The sequence below is a fragment of the Anopheles aquasalis genome, chromosome 3 (assembly GCF_943734665.1).
Source record: "Anopheles aquasalis chromosome 3, idAnoAquaMG_Q_19, whole genome shotgun sequence".
Lineage (NCBI taxonomy): Eukaryota > Metazoa > Arthropoda > Insecta > Diptera > Culicidae > Anopheles > Anopheles aquasalis.
Window position 1 is genome coordinate 25217450 of NC_064878.1, and position 14394 is coordinate 25231843.

The 14394-nt window shown below is 47.6% G+C and overlaps 5 protein-coding genes across 5 annotated transcripts; all 5 read right to left on the bottom strand.

Annotated features, from left to right (window-relative positions):
- Positions 1–1844: 1844 nt before the first annotated feature.
- Positions 1845–2603, bottom strand: LOC126575747 (histone H1C-like). Its single transcript, XM_050236601.1, has one exon. The coding sequence runs from the start codon at positions 2601–2603 to the stop codon at positions 1845–1847; it is 759 nt and encodes a 252-aa protein (XP_050092558.1).
- A 2113-nt stretch (positions 2604–4716) lies between these two features.
- On the bottom strand, positions 4717–5475 carry LOC126575736 (histone H1C-like). Its single transcript, XM_050236585.1, has one exon. The coding sequence runs from the start codon at positions 5473–5475 to the stop codon at positions 4717–4719; it is 759 nt and encodes a 252-aa protein (XP_050092542.1).
- Positions 5476–7600: 2125 nt separating this feature from the next.
- LOC126575778 (histone H1C-like) lies at positions 7601–8359 on the bottom strand. The gene has a single exon (XM_050236642.1). The coding sequence runs from the start codon at positions 8357–8359 to the stop codon at positions 7601–7603; it is 759 nt and encodes a 252-aa protein (XP_050092599.1).
- A 2125-nt stretch (positions 8360–10484) lies between these two features.
- On the bottom strand, positions 10485–11243 carry LOC126575759 (histone H1C-like). Its single transcript, XM_050236615.1, has one exon. It carries the CDS (start codon positions 11241–11243, stop codon positions 10485–10487), a length of 759 nt encoding a protein of 252 aa, XP_050092572.1.
- A 2114-nt stretch (positions 11244–13357) lies between these two features.
- On the bottom strand, positions 13358–14116 carry LOC126575745 (histone H1C-like). The gene has a single exon (XM_050236600.1). The coding sequence runs from the start codon at positions 14114–14116 to the stop codon at positions 13358–13360; it is 759 nt and encodes a 252-aa protein (XP_050092557.1).
- Between the last annotated feature and the right edge of the window lie 278 nt (positions 14117–14394).

Consider the following 14394-nt stretch of genomic DNA (forward strand, 5'->3'; position numbering starts at 1 on the left):
AATCAAGTTGAGTCGATATCAAATACAACTGATACACGTAGCTTAGACATGTGGCTATCTGAAAATATCCACTTGCGAAGCCGTGGACCACTGGAAAGTCGTTTAAATAGAAATCTTGTCGCAAAATTGTGACTTTCTCATCGCGCCGGTTGACTTAAAAAGCGATTATTTCGCAAACTAAGCATGATATCTCTCAAATCGGGTATTATTAAGCACCTTTAGGGTTTGAATTTATTAGAAAATACGGCTTTGCGCCGATCAAACGCGAAACGTACGCCCAAATCGTCTTTTTCCGAGCAAGCTTTTGGCACTATTCTCAGCGTCGGTTTGTTGTAACTCATTGCGGGCTACGCGATGTACCAGTTTGGTTTTCGCTCAAAATATGCTCTTTTCAATCATAAAACCTGATCAAACAGCTTGCAGACAGTAGTAACAAGAATATTGTGCATAGTTTTCAACAAATCCAATCGAAATATGCCCATACAACCGCACATAATCGCTTCATAGATTTCCCAAGCCAGCTGTGAGTTCCACTGACGCCGCCTCATTTGGCAGGATGAGGTTGAACATTTCCGTGGGGATTAAAACATACAAAAGTGCCAATTTAATAACATTCAAGGTATAAAACATGTTTAAACTCCTGTGTGACTGACCATTTCATATCTACATAATGGTAATCGGCTGTATTCCGCCTTCTGAGGATCTATCGCCAGCAACCGTGGACACCAAGCCTCGGCACTCATTGCACACGTCATCGGTTTGTGTTTTGTGGTAGTTACCCTGAATGGTTTATGAAAATATTCTTATTCTAGGTGATGAATTGAACAATTAGAGTAAAAACTACACCAACATGCACCAAGATATTGCAGTGTGCAAACGATAGCCAACGGCTTCATCTTATCGTAAATCTATTTACAAGAATCTTCCACTTCCGCTGTGAAGCTCCGTAATGTTGAACAACGATCATACGAATTCAATACGACAAAGCTTACTCCGTGAGGATCAACATGGAAATTGGTGCTCTACGATAATAGGAAAATACGATGTTTCTAGACAATCTGTAATAATAATCGGTCAACTGTCTTCGTAAAATCGTCGTTATCGTCTTCGGTGAGCCCATTACGGCGAATTACGTTTGCATTATCCTGTAGATAATTTAGCTAGGTCATTAAAAGAGGTCATTTGTGCAGCAGGAATGTTGTTTGTGCAGCTCGCGGTGCAGCTGAGGTACAGGCGATCTTTCATAAAAATCCAATAAACGGTTGATTTGAAAGCATCAGCGTTAGTTAACGTTCCAGGATGTAGAGGTCGCTCCGTTGTCCAAAAGTTAGGCGGGAAATGCGAGGGAAACGGGTTTTCCGACGCTACGATGATTCTATCTGGCGCCTGCAAAAGCCGATAACAGCTCATAGTTCTTAGGGATCATGTCGTAGCACGCGCCTCGATAGAACGCGAGGTTCATAGCAGCCTTTGGCTTATGTTGCATCCGAGCATGGAGATGTGTTTCGAAGCAAGCCGGTTTTTACCTCAACTAGCAACATTAATTGCTCTGCTTGCATTCGCATTAGGTAGAATCATAGCAGCCTTTGCATCGTGAATAGTATCTCCAGGTAATTTAAGCAACAACTAAACTACAAACCCAACCCCTTTTCTAACAAACTACGTGTCCTGTGTACCTCCCGCGCGTACCTGGACATTATTTGTGCGGAGAAATATCGGGAAAAATATGAAACTGATCGCTGGTAAGCGAGAAAAGTGCGAAAGTACTCCTTCTTGGATTGATTTGTAGCCCTGAAAAGGACTGTTTCATGTGTGTTTGGGGGGTGTTGTTGGAAGTAATCGATTTACTTCTTCGCTGGGGCGGCCTTCTTGGCAGCTGGTTTCTTGGCCGGAGCAGCAGCCTTCTTTGGTTTCGGTGCCTTTGGCTTGGCGGCAGCAGCAGCCTTGGTTGGCTTGGTTGCCTTCTGCTTCGGGGCGGCTGCTGGCTTCTTGGCGGCCTTCTTGGCTCCTTCCGCGGCCTTTGGCTTCTTGGTGGCCGCAGCTGCCTTCGGCTTCTTCGTCGTGGCGGCCGCTGCCTTGGTCTTCTTGGCCGCAGCGCCTTCAGCCTTCTTCACCACCTTCTTTGGTTTCTTCTCTCCTGCCGCTGCCTTCTTCTTGATGACGATCTTCTCCTTCTTGTCGGCGGCCGATGCCGACTTCTTCTTCTTGGGGGCAACCACCTTCTTTTTCTTCTCTACCGGGGGCTTCTTGGCGGCGGCCGATAGCTTGAACGATCCCGACGCTCCAGTGCCCTTGGTTTGCACCAGCTTGCCACTGGTCACTCCGCTCTTCAGGGCCTTCTTGATGAACGTCGACAGCTTCGTCACGTCGGCCTTGTAGTTGGCCGCCACGTACTTCTTGATCGCCTGCAGCGACGATCCGTTGCGCTCGTTCAGAGCCTTCACCGCGGCAAAGATCATGTCGTTCACCGGGGGATGTGCTGCTGGCACCTTCGGCTTCTTAGGGCCGGCCGCTGCCTTTGGCTTCTTCGGAGACTTGGCCACCGCCGCTGGGGAAGCAGCGGCCGCTGCAGCTGGAGCTTCGGTTGCTACGGTATCTGCCATGGCTTCTTGATGATGCTCGTCTTCGACAACGGTTGATTCACTTGCAGGATGACTTTCGCGCCTTGACTGTTGTTTATGCTTTGCTAACGCACACTGTTACGCACACCGCTGTGTTGGTGAATGTTGATGCGGTGTCGTCACACGTTCCGCCCATCCCTTGACTCGCAACTCTCGATTTAGAGCAGCATAAAAGCTGCTGCCACATTTTATGTTGCCGCTCTTAAGAAATCGGAAAATTTGTGTTTCACATTTTCCCCAATGTTTCCCCCAAATCAACTTGAATCGATATCAAATACAACTGATACACGTAGCTTAGACATGTGGCTATCTGAAAATATCCACTTGCGAAGCCGTGGACCACTGGAAAGTCGTTTAAATAGAAATCTTGTCGCAAAATTGTGACTTTCTCATCGCGCCGGTTGACTTAAAAAGCGAAATAATGCAAACTAAGCATGATATCTCTCAAATCGGGTATTATTAAGCACCTTTAGGGTTTGAATTTATTAGAAAATACGGCTTTGAGTCGATCAAACGCGAAATGTACGCGCAAATCGTCTTTTTCCGAGCAAGCTTTTGGCACTATTCTCAGCGTCGGTTTGTTGTAACTCATTGCGGGCTACGCGATGTACCAGTTTGGTTTTCGCTCAAAATATGCTCTTTTCAATCATAAAACCTGATCAAACAGCTTGCAGACAGTAGTAACAAGACTATTGTGCATAGTTTTCAACAAATCCAATCGAAATATGCCCATACAACCGCACATAATCGCTTCATAGATTTCCCAAGCCAGCTGTGAGTTCCACTGACGCCGCCTCATTTGGCAGGATGAGCTTGAACGTTTTCGTGGGGATTAAAACATACAAAAGTGCTACTTTAATAACATTCAAGGTATAAAACATGTTTAAACTCCTGTGTGACTGACCATTTCATATCTACATAATGGTAATCGGCTGTATTCCGCCTTCTGAGGATCTATCGCCAGCAACCGTGGACACCAAGCCTCGGCACTCATTGCACACGTCATCGGTTTGTGTTTTGTGGTAGTTACCCTGAATGGTTTATGAAAATATTCTCATTCTAGATGATGAATTGAACAATTAGAGTAAAAACTACACCAACATGCACCAAGATATTGCAGTGTGCAAACGATAGCCAACGGCTTCATCTTATCGTAAATCTATTTACAAGAATCTTCCACTTCCGCTGTGAAGCTCCGTAATGTTGAACAACGATCATACGAATTCAATACGACAAAGCTTACTCCGTGAGGATCAACATGGAAATTGGTGCTCTACGATAATAGGAAAATACGATGTTTCTAGACAATCTGTAATAATAATCGGTCAACTGTCTTCGTAAAATCGTCGTTATCGTCTTCGGTGAGCCCATTACGGCGAATTACGTTTGCATTATCCTGTAGATAATTTAGCTAGGTCATTAAAAGAGGTCATTTGTGCAGCAGGAATGTTGTTTGTGCAGCTCGCGGTGCAGCTGAGGTACAGGCGATCTTTCATAAAAATCCAATAAACGGTTGATTTGAAAGCATCAGCGTTAGTTAACGTTCCAGGATGTAGAGGTCGCTCCGTTGTCCAAAAGTTAGGCGGGAAATGCGAGGGAAACGGGTTTTCCGACGCTACGATGATTCTATCTGGCGCCTGCAAAAGCCGATAACAGCTCATAGTTCTTAGGGATCATGTCGTAGCACGCGCCTCGATAGAACGCGAGGTTCATAGCAGCCTTTGGCTTATGTTGCATCCGAGCATGGAGATGTGTTTCGAAGCAAGCCGGTTTTTACCTCAACTAGCAACATTAATTGCTCTGCTTGCATTCGCATTAGGTAGAATCATAGCAGCCTTTGCATCGTGAATAGTATCTCCAGGTAATTTAAGCAACAACTAAACTACAAACCCAACCCCTTTTCTAACAAACTACGTGTCCTGTGTACCTCCCGCGCGTACCTGGACATTATTTGTGCGGAGAAATATCGGGAAAAATATGAAACTGATCGCTGGTAAGCGAGAAAAGTGCGAAAGTACTCCTTCTTGGATTGATTTGTAGCCCTGAAAAGGACTGTTTCATGTGTGTTTGGGGGGTGTTGTTGGAAGTAATCGATTTACTTCTTCGCTGGGGCGGCCTTCTTGGCAGCTGGTTTCTTGGCCGGAGCAGCAGCCTTCTTTGGTTTCGGTGCCTTTGGCTTGGCGGCAGCAGCAGCCTTGGTTGGCTTGGTTGCCTTCTGCTTCGGGGCGGCTGCTGGCTTCTTGGCGGCCTTCTTGGCTCCTTCCGCGGCCTTTGGCTTCTTGGTGGCCGCAGCTGCCTTCGGCTTCTTCGTCGTGGCGGCCGCTGCCTTGGTCTTCTTGGCCGCAGCGCCTTCAGCCTTCTTCACCACCTTCTTTGGTTTCTTCTCTCCTGCCGCTGCCTTCTTCTTGATGACGATCTTCTCCTTCTTGTCGGCGGCCGATGCCGACTTCTTCTTCTTGGGGGCAACCACCTTCTTTTTCTTCTCTACCGGGGGCTTCTTGGCGGCGGCCGATAGCTTGAACGATCCCGACGCTCCAGTGCCCTTGGTTTGCACCAGCTTGCCACTGGTCACTCCGCTCTTCAGGGCCTTCTTGATGAACGTCGACAGCTTCGTCACGTCGGCCTTGTAGTTGGCCGCCACGTACTTCTTGATCGCCTGCAGCGACGATCCGTTGCGCTCGTTCAGAGCCTTCACCGCGGCAAAGATCATGTCGTTCACCGGGGGATGTGCTGCTGGCACCTTCGGCTTCTTAGGGCCGGCCGCTGCCTTTGGCTTCTTCGGAGACTTGGCCACCGCCGCTGGGGAAGCAGCGGCCGCTGCAGCTGGAGCTTCGGTTGCTACGGTATCTGCCATGGCTTCTTGATGATGCTCGTCTTCGACAACGGTTGATTCACTTGCAGGATGACTTTCGCGCCTTGACTGTTGTTTATGCTTTGCTAACGCACACTGTTACGCACACCGCTGTGTTGGTGAATGTTGATGCGGTGTCGTCACACGTTCCGCCCATCCCTTGACTCGCAACTCTCGATTTAGAGCAGCATAAAAGCTGCTGCCACATTTTATGTTGCCGCTCTTAAGAAATCGGAAAATTTGTGTTTCACATTTTCCCCAATGTTTCCCCCAAATCAACTTGAATCGATATCAAATACAACTGATACACGTAGCTTAGACATGTGGCTATCTGAAAATATCCACTTGCGAAGCCGTGGACCACTGGAAAGTCGTTTAAATAGAAATCTTGTCGCAAAATTGTGACTTTCTCATCGCGCCGGTTGACTTAAAAAGCGAAATAATGCAAACTAAGCATGATATCTCTCAAATCGGGTATTATTAAGCACCTTTAGGGTTTGAATTTATTAGAAAATACGGCTTTGAGTCGATCAAACGCGAAATGTACGCGCAAATCGTCTTTTTCCGAGCAAGCTTTTGGCACTATTCTCAGCGTCGGTTTGTTGTAACTCATTGCGGGCTACGCGATGTACCAGTTTGGTTTTCGCTCAAAATATGCTCTTTTCAATCATAAAACCTGATCAAACAGCTTGCAGACAGTAGTAACAAGACTATTGTGCATAGTTTTCAACAAATCCAATCGAAATATGCCCATACAACCGCACATAATCGCTTCATAGATTTCCCAAGCCAGCTGTGAGTTCCACTGACGCCGCCTCATTTGGCAGGATGAGCTTGAACGTTTTCGTGGGGATTAAAACATACAAAAGTGCTACTTTAATAACATTCAAGGTATAAAACATGTTTAAACTCCTGTGTGACTGACCATTTCATATCTACATAATGGTAATCGGCTGTATTCCGCCTTCTGAGGATCTATCGCCAGCAACCGTGGACACCAAGCCTCGGCACTCATTGCACACGTCATCGGTTTGTGTTCTGTGGTAGTTACCCTGAATGGTTTATGAAAATATTCTTATTCTAGATGATGAATTGAACAATTAGAGTAAAAACTACACCAACATGCACCAAGATATTGCAGTGTGCAAACGATAGCCAACGGCTTCATCTTATCGTAAATCTATTTACAAGAATCTTCCAGTAGCGCACTGCACTTCCGCTGTGAAGCTCCGCAATGTTGAACAACGATCATACGAATTCAATACGACAAAGCCTAGTCCGTGAGGATCAACATGGAAATTGGTGCTCTACGATAATAGGAAAATACGATGTTTCTAGACAATCTGTAATAATAATCGGTCAACTGTCTTCGTAAAATCGTCGTTATCGTCTTCGGTGAGCCCATTACGGCGAATGATGTTTGCATTATCCTGTAGATAATTTAGCTAGGTCATTAAAAGAGGTCATTTGTGCAGCAGGAATGTTGTTTGTGGAGCTCGCGGTGCAGCTGAGGTACAGGCGATCTTTCATAAAAATCCAATAAACGGTTGATTTGAAAGCATCAGCGTTAGTTAACGTTCCAGGATGTAGAGGTCGCTCCGTTGTCCAAAAGTTAGGCGGGAAATGCGAGGGAAACGGGTTTTCCGACGCTACGATGATTCTATCTGGTGCCTGCAAAAGCCGATAACAGCTCATAGTTCATTGGGATCATGTCGTAGCACGCGCCTCGATAGAACGCGAGGTTCATAGCAGCCTTTGGCTTATGTTGCATCCGAGCATGGAGATGTGTTTCGAAGCAAGCCGGTTTTTACCTCAACTAGCAACATTAATTGCTCTGCTTGCATTCGCATTAGGTAGAATCATAGCAGCCTTTGCATCGTGAATAGTATCTCCAGGTAATTTAAGCAACAACTAAACTACAAACCTGACCCCTTTTCTAACAAACTACGTGTCCTGTGTACCTCCCGCGCGTACCTGGACATATTTGTGCGGAGAAATATCGGGAAAAATATGAAACTGATCGCTGGTAAGCGAGAAAAGTGCGAAAGTACTCCTTCTTGGATTGATTTGTAGCCCTGAAAAGGACTGTTTCATGTGTGTTTGGGGGGTGTTGTTGGAAGTAATCGATTTACTTCTTCGCTGGGGCGGCCTTCTTGGCAGCTGGTTTCTTGGCCGGAGCAGCAGCCTTCTTTGGTTTCGGTGCCTTTGGCTTGGCGGCAGCAGCAGCCTTGGTTGGCTTGGTTGCCTTCTGCTTCGGGGCGGCTGCTGGCTTCTTGGCGGCCTTCTTGGCTCCTTCCGCGGCCTTTGGCTTCTTGGTGGCCGCAGCTGCCTTCGGCTTCTTCGTCGTGGCGGCCGCTGCCTTGGTCTTCTTGGCCGCAGCGCCTTCAGCCTTCTTCACCACCTTCTTTGGTTTCTTCTCTCCTGCCGCTGCCTTCTTCTTGATGACGATCTTCTCCTTCTTGTCGGCGGCCGATGCCGACTTCTTCTTCTTGGGGGCAACCACCTTCTTTTTCTTCTCTACCGGGGGTTTCTTGGCGGCGGCCGATAGCTTGAACGATCCCGACGCTCCAGTGCCCTTGGTTTGCACCAGCTTGCCACTGGTCACTCCGCTCTTCAGGGCCTTCTTGATGAACGTCGACAGCTTCGTCACGTCGGCCTTGTAGTTGGCCGCCACGTACTTCTTGATCGCCTGCAGCGACGATCCGTTGCGCTCGTTCAGGGCCTTCACCGCGGCAAAGATCATGTCGTTCACCGGGGGATGTGCTGCTGGCACCTTCGGCTTCTTAGGGCCGGCCGCTGCCTTTGGCTTCTTCGGAGACTTGGCCACCGCCGCTGGGGAAGCAGCGGCCGCTGCAGCTGGAGCTTCGGTTGCTACGGTATCTGCCATGGCTTCTTGATGATGCTGGTCTTCGACAACGGTTGATTCACTTGGAGGATGGCTTTCGCGCCTTGACTGTTGTTTATGCTTTGCTAACGCACACTGTTACGCACACCGCTGTGTTGGTGAATGTTGATGCGGTGTCGTCACACGTTCCGCCCATCCCTTGACTCACAACTCTCGATTTAGAGCAGCATAAAAGCTGCTGCCACATTTTATGTTGCCGCTCTTAAGAAATCGGAAAATTTGTGTTTCACATTTTCCCCAATGTTTCCCCCAAATCAACTTGAATCGATATCAAATACAACTGATACACGTAGCTTAGACATGTGGCTATCTGAAAATATCCACTTGCGAAGCCGTGGACCACTGGAAAGTCGTTTAAATAGAAATCTTGTCGCAAAATTGTGACTTTCTCATCGCGCCGGTTGACTTAAAAAGCGAAATAATGCAAACTAAGCATGATATCTCTCAAATCGGGTATTATTAAGCACCTTTAGGGTTTGAATTTATTAGAAAATACGGCTTTGAGTCGATCAAACGCGAAATGTACGCGCAAATCGTCTTTTTCCGAGCAAGCTTTTGGCACTATTCTCAGCGTCGGTTTGTTGTAACTCATTGCGGGCTACGCGATGTACCAGTTTGGTTTTCGCTCAAAATATGCTCTTTTCAATCATAAAACCTGATCAAACAGCTTGCAGACAGTAGTAACAAGACTATTGTGCATAGTTTTCAACAAATCCAATCGAAATATGCCCATACAACCGCACATAATCGCTTCATAGATTTCCCAAGCCAGCTGTGAGTTCCACTGACGCCGCCTCATTTGGCAGGATGAGCTTGAACGTTTTCGTGGGGATTAAAACATACAAAAGTGCTACTTTAATAACATTCAAGGTATAAAACATGTTTAAACTCCTGTGTGACTGACCATTTCATATCTACATAATGGTAATCGGCTGTATTCCGCCTTCTGAGGATCTATCGCCAGCAACCGTGGACACCAAGCCTCGGCACTCATTGCACACGTCATCGGTTTGTGTTCTGTGGTAGTTACCCTGAATGGTTTATGAAAATATTCTTATTCTAGATGATGAATTGAACAATTAGAGTAAAAACTACACCAACATGCACCAAGATATTGCAGTGTGCAAACGATAGCCAACGGCTTCATCTTATCGTAAATCTATTTACAAGAATCTTCCAGTAGCGCACTGCACTTCCGCTGTGAAGCTCCGCAATGTTGAACAACGATCATACGAATTCAATACGACAAAGCCTAGTCCGTGAGGATCAACATGGAAATTGGTGCTCTACGATAATAGGAAAATACGATGTTTCTAGACAATCTGTAATAATAATCGGTCAACTGTCTTCGTAAAATCGTCGTTATCGTCTTCGGTGAGCCCATTACGGCGAATGATGTTTGCATTATCCTGTAGATAATTTAGCTAGGTCATTAAAAGAGGTCATTTGTGCAGCAGGAATGTTGTTTGTGGAGCTCGCGGTGCAGCTGAGGTACAGGCGATCTTTCATAAAAATCCAATAAACGGTTGATTTGAAAGCATCAGCGTTAGTTAACGTTCCAGGATGTAGAGGTCGCTCCGTTGTCCAAAAGTTAGGCGGGAAATGCGAGGGAAACGGGTTTTCCGACGCTACGATGATTCTATCTGGTGCCTGCAAAAGCCGATAACAGCTCATAGTTCATTGGGATCATGTCGTAGCACGCGCCTCGATAGAACGCGAGGTTCATAGCAGCCTTTGGCTTATGTTGCATCCGAGCATGGAGATGTGTTTCGAAGCAAGCCGGTTTTTACCTCAACTAGCAACATTAATTGCTCTGCTTGCATTCGCATTAGGTAGAATCATAGCAGCCTTTGCATCGTGAATAGTATCTCCAGGTAATTTAAGCAACAACTAAACTACAAACCTGACCCCTTTTCTAACAAACTACGTGTCCTGTGTACCTCCCGCGCGTACCTGGACATATTTGTGCGGAGAAATATCGGGAAAAATATGAAACTGATCGCTGGTAAGCGAGAAAAGTGCGAAAGTACTCCTTCTTGGATTGATTTGTAGCCCTGAAAAGGACTGTTTCATGTGTGTTTGGGGGGTGTTGTTGGAAGTAATCGATTTACTTCTTCGCTGGGGCGGCCTTCTTGGCAGCTGGTTTCTTGGCCGGAGCAGCAGCCTTCTTTGGTTTCGGTGCCTTTGGCTTGGCGGCAGCAGCAGCCTTGGTTGGCTTGGTTGCCTTCTGCTTCGGGGCGGCTGCTGGCTTCTTGGCGGCCTTCTTGGCTCCTTCCGCGGCCTTTGGCTTCTTGGTGGCCGCAGCTGCCTTCGGCTTCTTCGTCGTGGCGGCCGCTGCCTTGGTCTTCTTGGCCGCAGCGCCTTCAGCCTTCTTCACCACCTTCTTTGGTTTCTTCTCTCCTGCCGCTGCCTTCTTCTTGATGACGATCTTCTCCTTCTTGTCGGCGGCCGATGCCGACTTCTTCTTCTTGGGGGCAACCACCTTCTTTTTCTTCTCTACCGGGGGTTTCTTGGCGGCGGCCGATAGCTTGAACGATCCCGACGCTCCAGTGCCCTTGGTTTGCACCAGCTTGCCACTGGTCACTCCGCTCTTCAGGGCCTTCTTGATGAACGTCGACAGCTTCGTCACGTCGGCCTTGTAGTTGGCCGCCACGTACTTCTTGATCGCCTGCAGCGACGATCCGTTGCGCTCGTTCAGGGCCTTCACCGCGGCAAAGATCATGTCGTTCACCGGGGGATGTGCTGCTGGCACCTTCGGCTTCTTAGGGCCGGCCGCTGCCTTTGGCTTCTTCGGAGACTTGGCCACCGCCGCTGGGGAAGCAGCGGCCGCTGCAGCTGGAGCTTCGGTTGCTACGGTATCTGCCATGGCTTCTTGATGATGCTGGTCTTCGACAACGGTTGATTCACTTGGAGGATGGCTTTCGCGCCTTGACTGTTGTTTATGCTTTGCTAACGCACACTGTTACGCACACCGCTGTGTTGGTGAATGTTGATGCGGTGTCGTCACACGTTCCGCCCATCCCTTGACTCACAACTCTCGATTTAGAGCAGCATAAAAGCTGCTGCCACATTTTATGTTGCCGCTCTTAAGAAATCGGAAAATTTGTGTTTCACATTTTCCCCAATGTTTCCCCCAAATCAACTTGAATCGATATCAAATACAACTGATACACGTAGCTTAGACATGTGGCTATCTGAAAATATCCACTTGCGAAGCCGTGGACCACTGGAAAGTCGTTTAAATAGAAATCTTGTCGCAAAATTGTGACTTTCTCATCGCGCCGGTTGACTTAAAAAGCGATTATTTCGCAAACTAAGCATGATATCTCTCAAATCGGGTATTATTAAGCACCTTTAGGGTTTGAATTTATTAGAAAATACGGCTTTGCGCCGATCAAACGCGAAACGTACGCGCAAATCGTCTTTTTCCGAGCAAGCTTTTGGCACCATTCTCAGCGTCGGTTTGTTGTAACTCATTGCGGGCTACGCGATGTACCAGTTTGGTTTTCGCTCAAAATATGCTCTTTTCAATCATAAAACCTGATCAAACAGCTTGCAGACAGTAGTAACAAGACTATTGTGCATAGTTTTCAACAAATCCAATCGAAATATGCCCATACAACCGCACATAATCGCTTCATAGATTTCCCAAGCCAGCTGTGAGTTCCACTGACGCCGCCTCATTTGGCAGGATGAGCTTGAACGTTTTCGTGGGGATTAAAACATACAAAAGTGCTACTTTAATAACATTCAAGGTATAAAACATGTTTAAACTCCTGTGTGACTGACCATTTCATATCTACATAATGGTAATCGGCTGTATTCCGCCTTCTGAGGATCTATCGCCAGCAACCGTGGACACCAAGCCTCGGCACTCATTGCACACGTCATCGGTTTGTGTTTTGTGGTAGTTACCCTGAATGGATTATGAAAATATTCTCATTCTAGGTGATGAATTGAACAATTAGAGTAAAAACTACACCAACATGCACCAAGGTATTGCAGTGTGCAAACGATAGCGAACGGCTTTATTTTATCGTAAATCTATTTACAAGAATCTTCCACTTCCACTGTGAAGCTCCGCAATATTGAACAACGATCATACGAATTCAGTACGACAAAGCCTAGTCCGTGAGGATCAACATGGAAATTGGTGCTCTACGATAATAGGAAAATACGATGTTTCTAGACAATCTGTAATAATAATCGGTCAACTGTCTTCGTAAAATCGTCGTTATCGTCTTCGGTGAGCCCATTACGGCGAATTACGTTTGCATTATCCTGTAGATAATTTAGCTAGGTCATTAAAAGAGGTCATTTGTGCAGCAGGAATGTTGTTTGTGCAGCTCGCGGTGCAGCTGAGGTACAGGCGATCTTTCATAAAAATCCAATAAACGGTTGATTTGAAAGCATCAGCGTTAGTTAACGTTCCAGGATGTAGAGGTCGCTCCGTTGTCCAAAAGTTAGGCGGGAAATGCGAGGGAAACGGGTTTTCCGACGCTACGATGATTCTATCTGGTGCCTGCAAAAGCCGATAACAGCTCATAGTTCATTGGGATCATGTCGTAGCACGCGCCTCGATAGAACGCGAGGTTCATAGCAGCCTTTGGCTTATGTTGCATCCGAGCATGGAGATGTGTTTCGAAGCAAGCCGGTTTTTACCTCAACTAGCAACATTAATTGCTCTGCTTGCATTCGCATTAGGTAGAATCATAGCAGCCTTTGCATCGTGAATAGTATCTCCAGGTAATTTAAGCAACAACTAAACTACAAACCCAACCCCTTTTCTAACAAACTACGTGTCCTGTGTACCTCCCGCGCGTACCTGGACATTATTTGTGCGGAGAAATATCGGGAAAAATATGAAACTGATCGCTGGTAAGCGAGAAAAGTGCGAAAGTACTCCTTCTTGGATTGATTTGTAGCCCTGAAAAGGACTGTTTCATGTGTGTTTGGGGGGTGTTGTTGGAAGTAATCGATTTACTTCTTCGCTGGGGCGGCCTTCTTGGCAGCTGGTTTCTTGGCCGGAGCAGCAGCCTTCTTTGGTTTCGGTGCCTTTGGCTTGGCGGCAGCAGCAGCCTTGGTTGGCTTGGTTGCCTTCTGCTTCGGGGCGGCTGCTGGCTTCTTGGCGGCCTTCTTGGCTCCTTCCGCGGCCTTTGGCTTCTTGGTGGCCGCAGCTGCCTTCGGCTTCTTCGTCGTGGCGGCCGCTGCCTTGGTCTTCTTGGCCGCAGCGCCTTCAGCCTTCTTCACCACCTTCTTTGGTTTCTTCTCTCCTGCCGCTGCCTTCTTCTTGATGACGATCTTCTCCTTCTTGTCGGCGGCCGATGCCGACTTCTTCTTCTTGGGGGCAACCACCTTCTTTTTCTTCTCTACCGGGGGCTTCTTGGCGGCGGCCGATAGCTTGAACGATCCCGACGCTCCAGTGCCCTTGGTTTGCACCAGCTTGCCACTGGTCACTCCGCTCTTCAGGGCCTTCTTGATGAACGTCGACAGCTTCGTCACGTCGGCCTTGTAGTTGGCCGCCACGTACTTCTTGATCGCCTGCAGCGACGATCCGTTGCGCTCGTTCAGGGCCTTCACCGCGGCAAAGATCATGTCGTTCACCGGGGGATGTGCTGCTGGCACCTTCGGCTTCTTAGGGCCGGCCGCTGCCTTTGGCTTCTTCGGAGACTTGGCCACCGCCGCTGGGGAAGCAGCGGCCGCTGCAGCTGGAGCTTCGGTTGCTACGGTATCTGCCATGGCTTCTTGATGATGCTGGTCTTCGACAACGGTTGATTCACTTGGAGGATGGCTTTCGCGCCTTGACTGTTGTTTATGCTTTGCTAACGCACACTGTTACGCACACCGCTGTGTTGGTGAATGTTGATGCGGTGTCGTCACACGTTCCGCCCATCCCTTGACTCACAACTCTCGATTTAGAGCAGCATAAAAGCTGCTGCCACATTTTATGTTGCCGCTCTTAAGAAATCGGAAAATTTGTGTTTCACATTTTCCCCAATGTTTCCCCCAAATCAACT